This window comes from Apiospora aurea, assembly GCF_038362705.1.
Source record: "Apiospora aurea strain CBS 24483 chromosome Unknown utg000001l_segment0_segment0, whole genome shotgun sequence".
NCBI lineage: Eukaryota > Fungi > Ascomycota > Sordariomycetes > Amphisphaeriales > Apiosporaceae > Apiospora > Apiospora aurea.
Window position 1 is genome coordinate 1,223,228 of NW_027117388.1, and position 12,067 is coordinate 1,235,294.

The 12,067-nt window shown below is 51.0% G+C and overlaps 3 protein-coding genes across 3 annotated transcripts; 2 read left to right on the forward strand and 1 right to left on the reverse strand.

Moving 5' to 3' along the window:
* Window positions 1–157: 157 nt before the first annotated feature.
* On the forward strand, window positions 158–1,991 carry PG986_000390 (rRNA processing protein RRP9; the record flags this gene model as incomplete). The annotated part of the gene is made up of 3 exons (XM_066836612.1): window positions 158–269; window positions 304–1,094; window positions 1,161–1,991. 3 exons carry the CDS (start codon window positions 158–160, stop codon window positions 1,989–1,991), a joined length of 1,734 nt encoding a protein of 577 aa, XP_066705505.1.
* A 386-nt stretch (window positions 1,992–2,377) lies between these two features.
* Window positions 2,378–6,869, reverse strand: PG986_000391 (uncharacterized protein; the record flags this gene model as incomplete). The annotated part of the gene is made up of 7 exons (XM_066836613.1): window positions 2,378–2,661; window positions 2,754–3,456; window positions 3,512–5,280; window positions 5,332–5,398; window positions 5,449–5,583; window positions 5,681–6,625; window positions 6,741–6,869. The coding sequence occupies 7 exons, from the start codon at window positions 6,867–6,869 to the stop codon at window positions 2,378–2,380; spliced, it is 4,032 nt and encodes a 1,343-aa protein (XP_066705506.1).
* Window positions 6,870–9,560: 2,691 nt separating this feature from the next.
* PG986_000392 (uncharacterized protein) lies at window positions 9,561–11,087 on the forward strand (the record flags this gene model as incomplete). The annotated part of the gene is made up of 6 exons (XM_066836614.1): window positions 9,561–9,601; window positions 9,684–9,763; window positions 9,846–10,592; window positions 10,658–10,677; window positions 10,731–10,976; window positions 11,037–11,087. 6 exons carry the CDS (start codon window positions 9,561–9,563, stop codon window positions 11,085–11,087), a joined length of 1,185 nt encoding a protein of 394 aa, XP_066705507.1.
* Window positions 11,088–12,067: the final 980 nt, after the last annotated feature.

The following is a 12,067-nucleotide window of genomic DNA, read 5'->3' on the forward strand; positions in this document are numbered from 1 at the left end:
GATAAGACGCATCTAGCCACACTAGTATGTGCCCCACTTTAACTTTTTTTGCGATATGATCTACTGGGTTTGAAGGGCGAACTTTTTGGGAGGCAGCATCTCGGTCCTGCTGCGTATTGCTCGAGAATCAGGACAACAGCCGCGACAATTCGCCAAAATGTCCTCCTTCTTCACGATACCTGGCGCCCAGAAGAAGCGGAAGCGGGCTCCCACTACGGAAAACCCCAAAAAAGAGACCCCATGGCTCCATTGCCAAAGGCCCCGGAAAGGTGACGAAACCTGCTACACCCTCGAAGCGACCAGAACGGGACGACGAGTCGATATCCGGAAGCTCTGAAAGCGAAGATGGAGGTTTCGACGAACCTGAAGACGCCCAAGAAGGTTCCGACTCAGAAAACGAAGGGGAGACTGCTGCCGAGAAGAGACTGAGGCTTGCATCTCGCTATCTCGAAAACGTCAAGGAACAGGTCGAAGTGGGCTTCAATGCCGAAGGCGTTGACCGAGAAATCCTCCTTGAACGTAGGCTGCGAGAAGATGTCGCCGAAGCCAAAGGCAAAGTCTATCGTACCATCGCTGGCGAATTGGCCCCCGAGAAGGCTTCTCACACCTTGTTCCGAGGCAACAATCTGGCTACGACCTCAGTTGCAACCTGCGCCCCTTTCGCATACACAGTACACAAAGATCGAACTCTTGTCAAGTGGAGGCTACAAGACTTGCCCGCCAACCAATTTCCACAGACGACTAAAAAGAAGCCGAAGAAGCAGGCTCCCCCACGCAGACAGCCGGACAAGGTGCACTCACGACAGGGCGACAGGGCCAAAGCCGCCAAAAATAAAAACTACCAGGGACATACCGGCGAGATATTGTGTGTAGCTGCATCGGAAGACGGACAGTATGTTGTGACGGGAGGTAGTGATCGGCGTTTGATCATACATGACGCCAAGACGCTCAAGCCGCTGAGAGTATTCACACACCACAGGGACGCTGTGACCGGGCTGGCATTCCGTCGCGGAACAAACCAGCTTTACACTGCTTCCAAGGACAGAACAGTAAAAGTCTGGAGCTTGGACGATGGACCCCCTTTTGCTTATGTTGTAAGTATCACTCGCTTGGTCATGCACTGCACTTAAACACGGTATACTAATTCTTGAATTTTCCAGGAAACACTATACGGACACGCAGATGAAGTCGTGGACATAGCGGCTTTGGCCCAAGAAAGGTGTGTTACTGTCGGTGCCCGTGACCGCACAGCGCGTCTGTGGAAGGTTGTAGAGGAGTCGCAGCTGGTTTTCCGCGGCGGTGGCAGCGAGAAGAAGACCAAAGCCGATCACATAAATCCCAAATCATTGGCCCTTGAGAATACCATGGACCGGGTTGCCATGTTAGATGACGAGCTGTTTGTCACGGGCTCTCAAAACGGCTCGATATCGCTGTGGAGTATCAGCAAGAAGAAACCCTTATTCATCTTGCCCCACGCTCACGGCTTTGAACCGCCACTTAAACCCGAAGAAGCATCTGCGGAAAAGATACCCGATCTGAAACAGGTATCGCCCGAACAGCCCAGGTGGATCACCGCCCTTCGTACGCTTCCCTACTCAGACGTCATTCTTTCCGGCAGCTGGGATGGCTGCGTTAGACTCTGGCGTTTAAGCGAGGACAAGAGGCAGATCGAGCCGGTAGGAGTACTTGGACAGCCTTTTGGGGTCGAATCTGAGGAAGGAGAAGTGCGGGTCAATGGCAATCATTCGGATGAAAATGAGCCCTGGTTTGTCAAGGGCGTGGTGAACGACATCTCCCTGTTCGAACGGGGTCACCGCGGCGCAGACGGGCTATGCGTGGTGGCTGCCGTGGGCAAAGAGCACCGCTTAGGCCGGTGGAAGACGGTCAAGGGCGGCAAGAACGGGGCCGTTGTGTTTGAGATTCCGAGGAGGGAAAAGGAAGTGGCCAATGGGGACGACAGCTCCAACAAGGACGTCGACATGGAGGGTTAGACATGCTTCATACATAATAATGGTGGGAGCATAGCGAGTGTGTATGTGTAAAGTGGATGATACCTTATAGCTCACTCAGATGAATGTTTATTGCATAGCCAGTGGACCGAGACTGGCTGGGCTCTTCGCTCAAAACACTTGATCTGTGTCTCCTGCTGCCTGCAATCGTCTTGCTCTCATAGTTGGTGGTGGCAAGCAACACCTCGTTGCTGTACATGCGAATGGAGTATGCTAGGCCGTAGGGTCACAAACATGTTCATCAGGGAGCAGAAATACTGAGCACGCCGTTATACCAATACAATAATAGAACAACAACACACGCGACATTCTAGAATATGAATTAAGAAATTTCCAACTGAACTTTTTGTGAGTAAAGTTTACACATTTTACATCTGCATCCTCTCCGCAATCGCCTTGTACTCCTTCCGCTGTTTGGGCTTGTTCGTGAGCGCCAGCTTCGCCTTGCCGAATGCCCGCGCCAGGTGCGGGAAAATGTACGTTTCCGAGACCCATGCGAGGACGAAGTAGGCCAAGCCAAGAACGATGAGCGTCATCTTGAAGGAGTAGCTCATCGGGGTCAGCTGCATCAGCCTGCGCAGCCAGTGAGCTGGCTCCAGGACCATATAGGTTATCAGAACAAGCGCCGCGGTTACCGTAGCGACAAAAGGCCCTGCATATGAAACCCCCGGGTTAGCAGCTGTGGCGAGGAAGGAAAAAGGGGGGCGTAAAGGGAAAAATGAAGAGAAGGAAGTGAAGGCTTACAGTTTTTATGCATGGGCTGTCGGAATGGATATCCGGCGCTCATGACCACTCCGATGAATGTATACTCGAAGCAAGACACCAGGAAAAGAGCAGTGTTCTCCGAGTTCTTGATGTTGGACTTTTCGTGGTGGACGCGTGGCGGGATGAACCAGGGTTGCTCTCTCACGAGCAAAAAGGCTGCAGCTTGGATAGAAATACAGATGAGAATCTGTCCCAGCAAGGGCGTTAGGACTTTTCGAGATACCAAGTCTGCATTCGGTCGTTTCCGGCTAAGGACTGGATATGGACCGGCCCAGCCCATGAATATGGCAATTGGTAGGATGAGCAAGACGTCGATGAACAAGAACTGGAAATCTCCGAGATTCGACGCTGATGCATATAGAAAACTGACAGACGTGAACTGGATGGACGAGTAGAGGCTCATAAACTTGAAGCAGCTGAAACTTGTGACAAGAGCAGCCCTTCCCTCCCGTATAACATCAGGCACACATCGAATGTCAAAGACGCGAGATGTAAAAGGCGCCGCAACTGATGCCTCGGCTTCCGAGAGCGAGATGCCCACATCGGCTGCTTTCAATGCACCGCAGTCATTTGCACCATCGCCACAGAAGCCGCAGCAATAACCAATGCTCTGTAGCTTTTCGACCAACTCATGCTTCTCATCGGGCGACATTCGGGCATAAATCTTGCCTCGAAGCAACATCTAGATGGAAAAAAAATTAGCAATGCGATTATAGCCAAGACCGGTGACCACTCACTCGTTGAAGCACGTCGGCTGGGGCGAAGTCGACTATCCATCGGAACGCATCGCCGCTGACTGCCAACGAATAATTGCTCAGATTCGTGATGTCGTACGGCAACGAGACATCTTGTTCGGAGGAAATAGGCAGCGGCAACAGTGTACGATTGTCCAACTTGAGGTTGCAATCATCGATGCTTTCCCATTGGATGTCGGCATTTGGGTCCTGGAAGTTTCCTTCCACGCAATGAGGAACGAAGCAGTGCGCAGCTCTGTCTACCAAGCCGCAATTCCGCGAGACACTGATGGCTGTTAGAATGTTGTCTCCAGTGACCATGATGGAACCAATGTTTGACTGCGTCAACTCCTTGAGCACCGCAGCTGTGGTGGGTTTCAGCTTGTTTTCAAAGATGATGAAGCCAACGAATTCCAGGTCGCTCTCAGCTTGCTCTCGCTTCATCTTCTGGGTTTTGACCCATGACAGTTTCTTCAGATGCTTCGTAGCACATGCAATAACTCTGTAGCCTTTATGGGTGTAGTGAGAGAGAAGCTCCTCGTAGTCGGTGGGGAATGATTCTGGCCGACAAATGTCCTTCATGCACTCGGGGGCCCCTTTGACATAGATGTCCACACTTTGTTGCCCGAAAGCGCGAACCAGGACACTTGCTCTTCGCAGATGAGAGACAAACTCGAACGATTTCAAGACGCCGAGCTCGATAGGAGCATTTTGACCTTGAACAGTACCATAGTCGTCCGTGTCGTAGAGCGTGACTGGGGGCGGACGTGCGATGGATGGCGACAAACCTCCCTGATCTTCATCCTCGTGATCACCTCCACCATGGCGACCTTCCTCAAATGACCACTTTGTAAACTCGAACATCTTCAGGTCCAAGGGGTCGCCAACAAGTTCGCCATCGACGGATCGGAGTGAATGACAAGTGGCCATGGTGAAGAGAGCGGCATGGTTTGTATCGTATCTGTTCTCGTCGTTGATTCCGAAGTTTGCTCGAGGCACGAGCGATTCTGCCTTCGCCACCACATCTCCGAACGTGTTGGTCGATTTTGATACAAGCCTCACTCCAAGCACGTCTAAACCTTCTTCTGTAAGGGTGCCTGTCTTGTCGAAACACATGACATCGAGTTTTCCGCCGACATTTACTCTTTGCGGGCTGATGCAGAAGATCTGTTTCTTTCGCAGACGGCTGAGCGCAAAGTTGGTGCCAATGGTAAGCGTTGCAGGAAGTGCCGGGGGAACCACAATGGTAATGAGGTCCAGCGCCCGTACGACAATGAGGTGCCAAGCAACACCGAGACGAAGGAAGTTGACAAATGATACGATGAATCCCAGGATCGCTATACACCCCATGACAGCTATGTACCGGAAGGAATCGCGGTAGAACTTGAAGCCAGATGGCTTCGGGAAGAGCATCGAACGAACCAATGAGCCCTTCGTAGTATTAAACCCAGTACGCACAACCATCGCAAGCGCCACCGCTTGATCGTCTCTCTCGTCTTGAGGGCGACGTACTCGAACAATCTTAGTTCCGCAGAACAAGAAGTGCCGAGCAACCTCGGATGAGATCGTTGAGGCTCCCAGCTTCATGTCATGGAGTGTCTCATCAGTAGCTGGTATCTTGGAGACAGGTATGGATTCTCCAGTGAGCATGCTCTCGTTGACAATACAATCTCCGCTCAAAAGCAAACTGTCACTTGGAAACTGTGTCAAGCTAGGATCGCTGATCTCGTATACGTCCCCAGGCACCAAATCGGACGAGGGAACGGTCGTCCCTTTACTCTATTAGTTTGCGACTTTGCAACGGAGCACATTGCACAACTTACAGAATCCACTTCGTATAACTCGAACATCGCATTCGAAGCGGGAGATGTCCCTCAATCTTTTCATTGTCTGTCTTGTGTTAGCTTTAGTTCGACAGAATACGTCCCGGTGGTACTAACGGAGCGGGTCTCAATGAGGGTGGTCACAATGCTGCCAGCCGACATGAGGAAGATACAAATTGCGTAATAATAATACTCATCCAAAGACCACAGGACCAGGCTGGCGATTTGGAAAATGTAGAACGGGTGGAATACCTAAATTAAGTTAGTACACATGAACATAGTAAAAGGAATTTGTGTCCCAAGCAACAGTCAGGTGTCACATCCTCTTGGCTGGTTAGGAATATCTTACCTCGTCCACCAACAACTGAAAGATTGATTTTTGTTCGATATCAATGATATTGGCGCCAAAGACATTCTCCCGTTCCTCTTTCTCATCCGTGTCTAAGCCTGCGCGGACAGCCCTCACGCGTTTCCAGTTGGGATCTTCCCAGCCGGTGGATACAACAAACTTATCCTTCAGGGGATGGAAGAAGAACCGCACGTATCGATAAATCAAGACGCGGAGCTCAGGTAGAACGGGATCGGCGTCATCTTCGAGATATTGCACATACATCTTGTCAGGGGCTCCAAAGACTGTCGACATGGATCGGTCGTAAAGCCTCGAAGAGACTGGCAGCACCGACATCTCGCTCCACTGGTTTTCCAAGACAACCCATTCGCACTCCCTTAGCGGACAAGACTTCCCTATCAACTTGACCTGCCATCTCGGAAGCCAACGCAATAACAAGTAAGCCAGGCCGAATGTTGCAAAGCAGATGAAGATGTACGCCGCGAAACCAACACGGCTTGTGCGGAAACCAGCAATGACAATCGTCAGATCCTCATTCACCATATAAAGCTTCTGGCTGGCTCGTCCGTAACCGCGACCGCCTCCGCTTGCATCTGTGCGTCCACTCTCCGATCGAAGAAGCCTGGAGTGCACTGAGTTTCTGGAATAGGTAGAGGATCGTCTGCGCATGGCATAATGCTCGTGGTCGAGGGTGGTTTCCAACAGTCCTTCGGAGCTCTCCTCTTCTTCATTGGGCCCAAGACCGAAAGGTATGTCATCAATATCGATAACGACCGAACCATCATCGTATACATGGGACGCTCTGTCGTCGTCCTCGATATCTACAGCGTCGTCCTCGTCCTCGTTATAGTATGCGAAACTCGTTGTGGAATCGGCACGACCTCGTCTATGCGCAAAGGCTGAAATGCTGGAAGGCAGGCTCTCGGCAATGGGTCCGGAGAACAGCTAGAAAGATACGAATTAGCCGCCACGAACGGTTATAAAAATACAAATTGCATTCTATTCTACACTGAGGGGAGACGGGTCTTGGTATTGGACCTAGTGCATCTGAAATTCGTACCTCATCTTGCGCCATTTCGACATCCTCGAAGACGCTTGAGCCGCTTTGGTTGGAAGGCAGCCGGTAGAAAGGGGTGCGCCCACCGGACCGCTGCCCGCCATTGGGTACTCTGTCGCGTTCGTCGTTCATTTTCGTAGATGTCAGTTACCCTCGAAGAAATCGCAATGCATTTTGCGAGTGGTCGTCCGCTGGCTGTGGGTGGATTGGCCGATGGAGATACTCGGTGGCTAGGTTACTATGCCGACCATGTCAAACGCGAGGCGGCTACGAAAAATGAGGCCTACCCTTGCCAATTCACAGGAGAACTTGGCGATGACGATGCTGGTGGTACCTGCGTTATGGCTTAACTCCAGCAGCAAATGGGCTGGCAATCAGAAAGTACGGTTCGGTTCATACAAAGTACCCCAGGCCAGGCCGTCGAAAATAAATGTCAATAAGCTCCGGCCCCCACCAGGGACGGGAGATAAGCACTTGGTATCCGCGATAAGCCAGAAACGGGTCATCTGTATCAACTTCACGTGGTGCATGGGTCCTCGATCGTGTAAGTGAGGCATTGTGTGAATCAACTGACTCGACTTGTTGCTCTACTCCTCCATCTGGGCAGACTCTCGCGAGGACAGAATGGGCATGTGCTATGGTCGCATGAAAATCCGATGTCGCAGTATGACACAGTTGGTATAAATAGAGACTGTTGGGACTGGTTCCAGAAGTGACCGACTTGACTGTACCATACCTAGTGATATCGAGATTCGATGTTATACCTTAGGTAAATCGTGGATTCTCCAAGTTCCATGAGGGAGTCAAGCTTTCCCAGCGATCCAAATGCGGGAGGGCCACGGGGAGTTTTGCACCGCCAACTGCGTCAGTGACAGAAGGTCACCGCTGTTCTGCACACAAAAGAAAGCATGTAACCTGTAGGTGGAGCTGTTGTATGTGCATCTGAATCCCCCATGTGTGGACATTCGCACATATCACTTGCGAACGGCCTAACGGCATGTTAACACTTGGGCTGATTGGTCCTGAACATTGCTGAGACATCCATTGGATACTGTTCTTATCCGAGGTTGGTGCATCCAAGAGATAATGCACTCTTGCTTTCACTAGTTAAACACTAGCAGGCGGGTGAGGGCTTATATTAAAGTACTTAATATTACTACTTTACTTTATTAAGTTATATAATGTTATAAAAAAAATAATACTTCGGTTTGCTGTAACCGCATTTTTATCACCCGCCTAACTGGGATAGAAGCGATTCGGAGCAGAATCCTAAGAGCCGGGATGCCTACCTGGGTATAGTGTCGACGGCTGCTTGGCATCCTACACGGCGTGCGATTTTAAGCTAACATTTTTCACATACCATATAGGCGGCCAAATTACAGGCGCCTTTAAATGTGCAGTCGACTTCATAAACCATCGCCTTGTTAATTTGATATCATCATGGTCCAGAAGAGAGGTGCGGTGCTTGCCGAAGGTGGTGCTCCAGCGACATATATCCCAATGCATAAGTACGCGCCTCTCTAGATACATGTAACCGTGTCGTGGTAGCATACCTACAGACACATTCAAGGGCCTTTATTCCACAGCCATACTTATCGGCAGTCTTGTTCATCGCCTGACGGCATGGGACAACTCACATCAATACCCAATTTCACATTGATGGACATTGATTGCTCGAGGGTATGCGCGTGTGAATATTCTCAGTTCTGGGGGAGCCTGCCGTATGTAGCCGACCTGCAACGTCTGTCATTTTATTTTAAGGTTGACCCGATGACACAGTTAGGCTTTCTTTCAATGTTGTACGTCGCACACGTAGATAAAATAAAGCCGTGATATCGACAGTAGCTACGCCTTTCAGTAACAGGTAGGTATGTAAAGTGAAGTATGCTCAAACCCTCTCTGCAACCGAACTGTGGGTGGATAATAGAATATTTTCTTCTTCTTGCGCACTTACATCGTACTTACCCAAGTCTGGATGGTTAGAAGGAGAATTTTTGCGTTCGGCTATCCACTTCTTCAGTGAGTAAGAGGGAATACTACATACATCAATGTACATACCTGTACCCAAGGTACAAGATACCGGTTGAATATTGAGAGGCTGCAGCGCGGTGCAGTCAGGAGGGATGACTTGGAGCGAGTAGAAGGCACATACATTCGGTTTTGATTGATGAATCTTCTTCTTCCTGTCCTGTCCCCAAGGGCCTCTTCTGGGCCTCCTCCTGTCCTGGCCTGTCCTGGCCTGTCCCTCGACTCCTACCACTAAAAACAGGGTGGGCCACGCCTTCTTGTCTCCCCCACCTTTGCCCCAGTAGAATCTTTCATCAACCATTTGTCCCTCCTCAACCCATTCACCAACTTGGCCACTCATCGGCTCCCCCAAGTCCAACAACATCTCCCAGCAACAAGGGCTTGGTTAGGTCTAGCTCATCACTCTACTTGTCTACATGCTATGAGCATTCTCAGTCCAGCCCAAGGCCATTCACCTTCACACTAAACTCCACCTGCACTTTGGGACTTTGTTCCGCCCTCCAACTTTTTTCCCTTCCCTTTCCCAACTCCCAGATTCGACTCCTACATATTTGATCCCCATTGTCGCCTTGAACCTGACAACTCGAATTTTCTGGGGGTGTGTCTGAGACCTCGCACCGAACTCGTGCCTGTCTTGCCTTGTTGTTGATCTGCGACCCCCGGTCCAGTCTAAAAAATCAACGTCTACTTACTTAGCGACTGCTGCACGGTCTTGCAGTTACCGCTACCCAACCCAAATCTTCCCCAACCAAAAATCCCATTTTCGGTCAACGACACCGCAAAATCACAATCACAATGGCCGAGCCCATCAAGAATCGCCGGGACGTGACTGCGCCGTGAGTCTCTCCTAGTCCCCTTCTATTCTGCGAAATTTGCAATCGCTTTCAGCTTGGAAACTGACCCTGAATGTCATCTCAGGACCCCGCAGAACACCCCCGCCAACAATGCACCTATCTCTTCCCACGCCCAACAGCCCGGCGTGGCCAGCATCAAGGAGGGTAAGTCGTGTTCAGTTGCTCCATGCAACAAACTCGCGTAGTACAATAGTACGAGGTCATTAACAACATGTGTGTTTTGCAGATGACCTCGCTGAGCGTGCCGCTGCCGCATCAATCTTCGCTCAGAACCCCGCTCTCGTCCAGATGATCCAGGGCCGCCTAGGTTCTCTGGTTGGCCGTTCGTCCGGCTACATCGAGTCGCTGCCCGCTCCTGTTCGCCGCCGAGTTGCTGGCTTGAAGGGTATCCAGAAGGAGCACTCCAAATTGGAAGCTGAGTTCCAAGAAGAAGTTCTCCAACTGGAGAAGAAGTACTTCGCCAAGTTCACTCCCCTCTACCAGAAGCGTGCCGATATCGTGAACGGCGGTACTGAGCCTTCTGAGGATGAGATCAAGGCTGGTGAGAAGGATGATGAGGAGGAGGCTGAGGCCGATGCTGCCGATAAGCCCAAGGAGGAGGAGAAGCCTGCCGAGTCCGCCGAGGCTGCCGAGGCTGCCGAGAACGTTTCTGGTATCCCCGAATTCTGGCTGTCTGCCATGAAGAACCAGATCTCGCTCGCCGAGATGATCACGGACCGTGACGAGGGTGCTCTCAAGCACCTGGTCGACATTCGCATGGAGTACCTCGACAAGCCCGGTTTCCGTCTTATCTTCGAGTTCGCCGACAACAAGTTCTTCACGAACAAGACCATCACCAAGACCTACTTCTACCAGAACGAGAGCGGGTATGGTGGCGACTTCATCTACGATCACGCCGAGGGTGACAAGATCAACTGGAAGGAGGGTGAGGATCTGACTGTCCGGGTGGAGAGCAAGAAGCAGCGCAACAAGAGTAAGCCGCATCTCCCTTGACTGTTCCCTACTTGTCGATAACACCAATTCTAACAAACACCCCAGACACCAAGCAAACTCGCATTGTCAAGAAGACGGTTCCTACTGAGTCTTTCTTCAACTTCTTCTCGCCCCCAAGGCCCCCACCGAGGATGACGATTCCGCCGCCTCGGACATTGAGGAGCGCCTGGAGCTTGACTACCAGCTCGGTGAGGATATCAAGGAGAAGCTGATTCCTCGTGCCATCGACTGGTTCACCGGAGAGGCCTTGGCCTTTGAGGAACTCGACGACTTTGAGGAGAACGACTACGATGAGGAGGACGATGAGGATGACGACGATCTTAGCGATGATCGTGATGAGGACGAGGAGGAGTCTGAGGAAGATGTACGCCTTCCAACAACTGCCCCCTTTCGAGTTTGCCCACCCGATGCTAACAAACAACAGGATGATGGCGCGAAGCCCAACAAGGAAGCTGCCGAGTGCAAGCAGAGCTAAACAGGTTGTCTTCAACCGACTCGTTATGCCGGCGTTTCGTTGCCGATAAGACAGGCCAGATGGTACATTATTTGTTGACCGAACTTGCTGTTGACATTCACAACGAATTTCGGCCATTGGGCCTTTGCCCGCCACCTCCAATAATGCCCATGACGCAGTGATCGATTTCATGACGCTGCAGTACCAACCCTCCCAAAAATAGACTGGAATTCCCTCTCATGTTATAGGGCTGTTTCGGAAATCTCATTATGCGTCCACTGGTAGTTTACAGGTTTTTCTTTGCCACTCGACGAGATTTGGCCAGATTGGCGGACGTGGCTGGCGGATCAAAGTGAAAGAAGGGTGGCAGTATAACGCTAATAGAGGAATGACTTCGATATGGGTTCACGGTTATGAACATGGAAAGGCATCAGCTTGAGGTCCATCAGGGAAAAAGCAGCTGGGGAAGATATGCCAATGACGCCTTCGGTCACCTGTCTCATGAGAGCTGTACATGTATCTAGCGCAGGACCTTCTAATTGTTACTCACGTTCAGAAACCAAGCCCGGCGTCGTACGATTTGATTTGATCTTGAATGGATGTGCCTATCAGGGTGAGTAGGCGAGCCAGTTGATGCCAAACAAGCTGATTTGGTGTAAGAGACGCAACGCCACTTGAGGAGGCAAGCGTGGGCCATGGCATATAGTGGTGAGACGACAATTGCCTATTTGAAGCAAGTGCTTATGCAGACATCTACATAATACTGGGACCAAGACCGTACCTCGTTCTACTATATGGTTCGTTTTCGCTTTCGCACCGATCCTTGCCTCCGAAGAGTTGCTACTTGGCCAAGTCAGTGCTGAGCGAAGAAGGCGGCGTTGTCAGTATGAGATCGGTATTTGGTGGCTCTAGGTTCCGGTGACTGGGTGAAAATATGAGTGATGATGCAATCCGAAAACCGGAGGCAAACCGGAGGCACAACATGGCCAGCCCCAGGATTG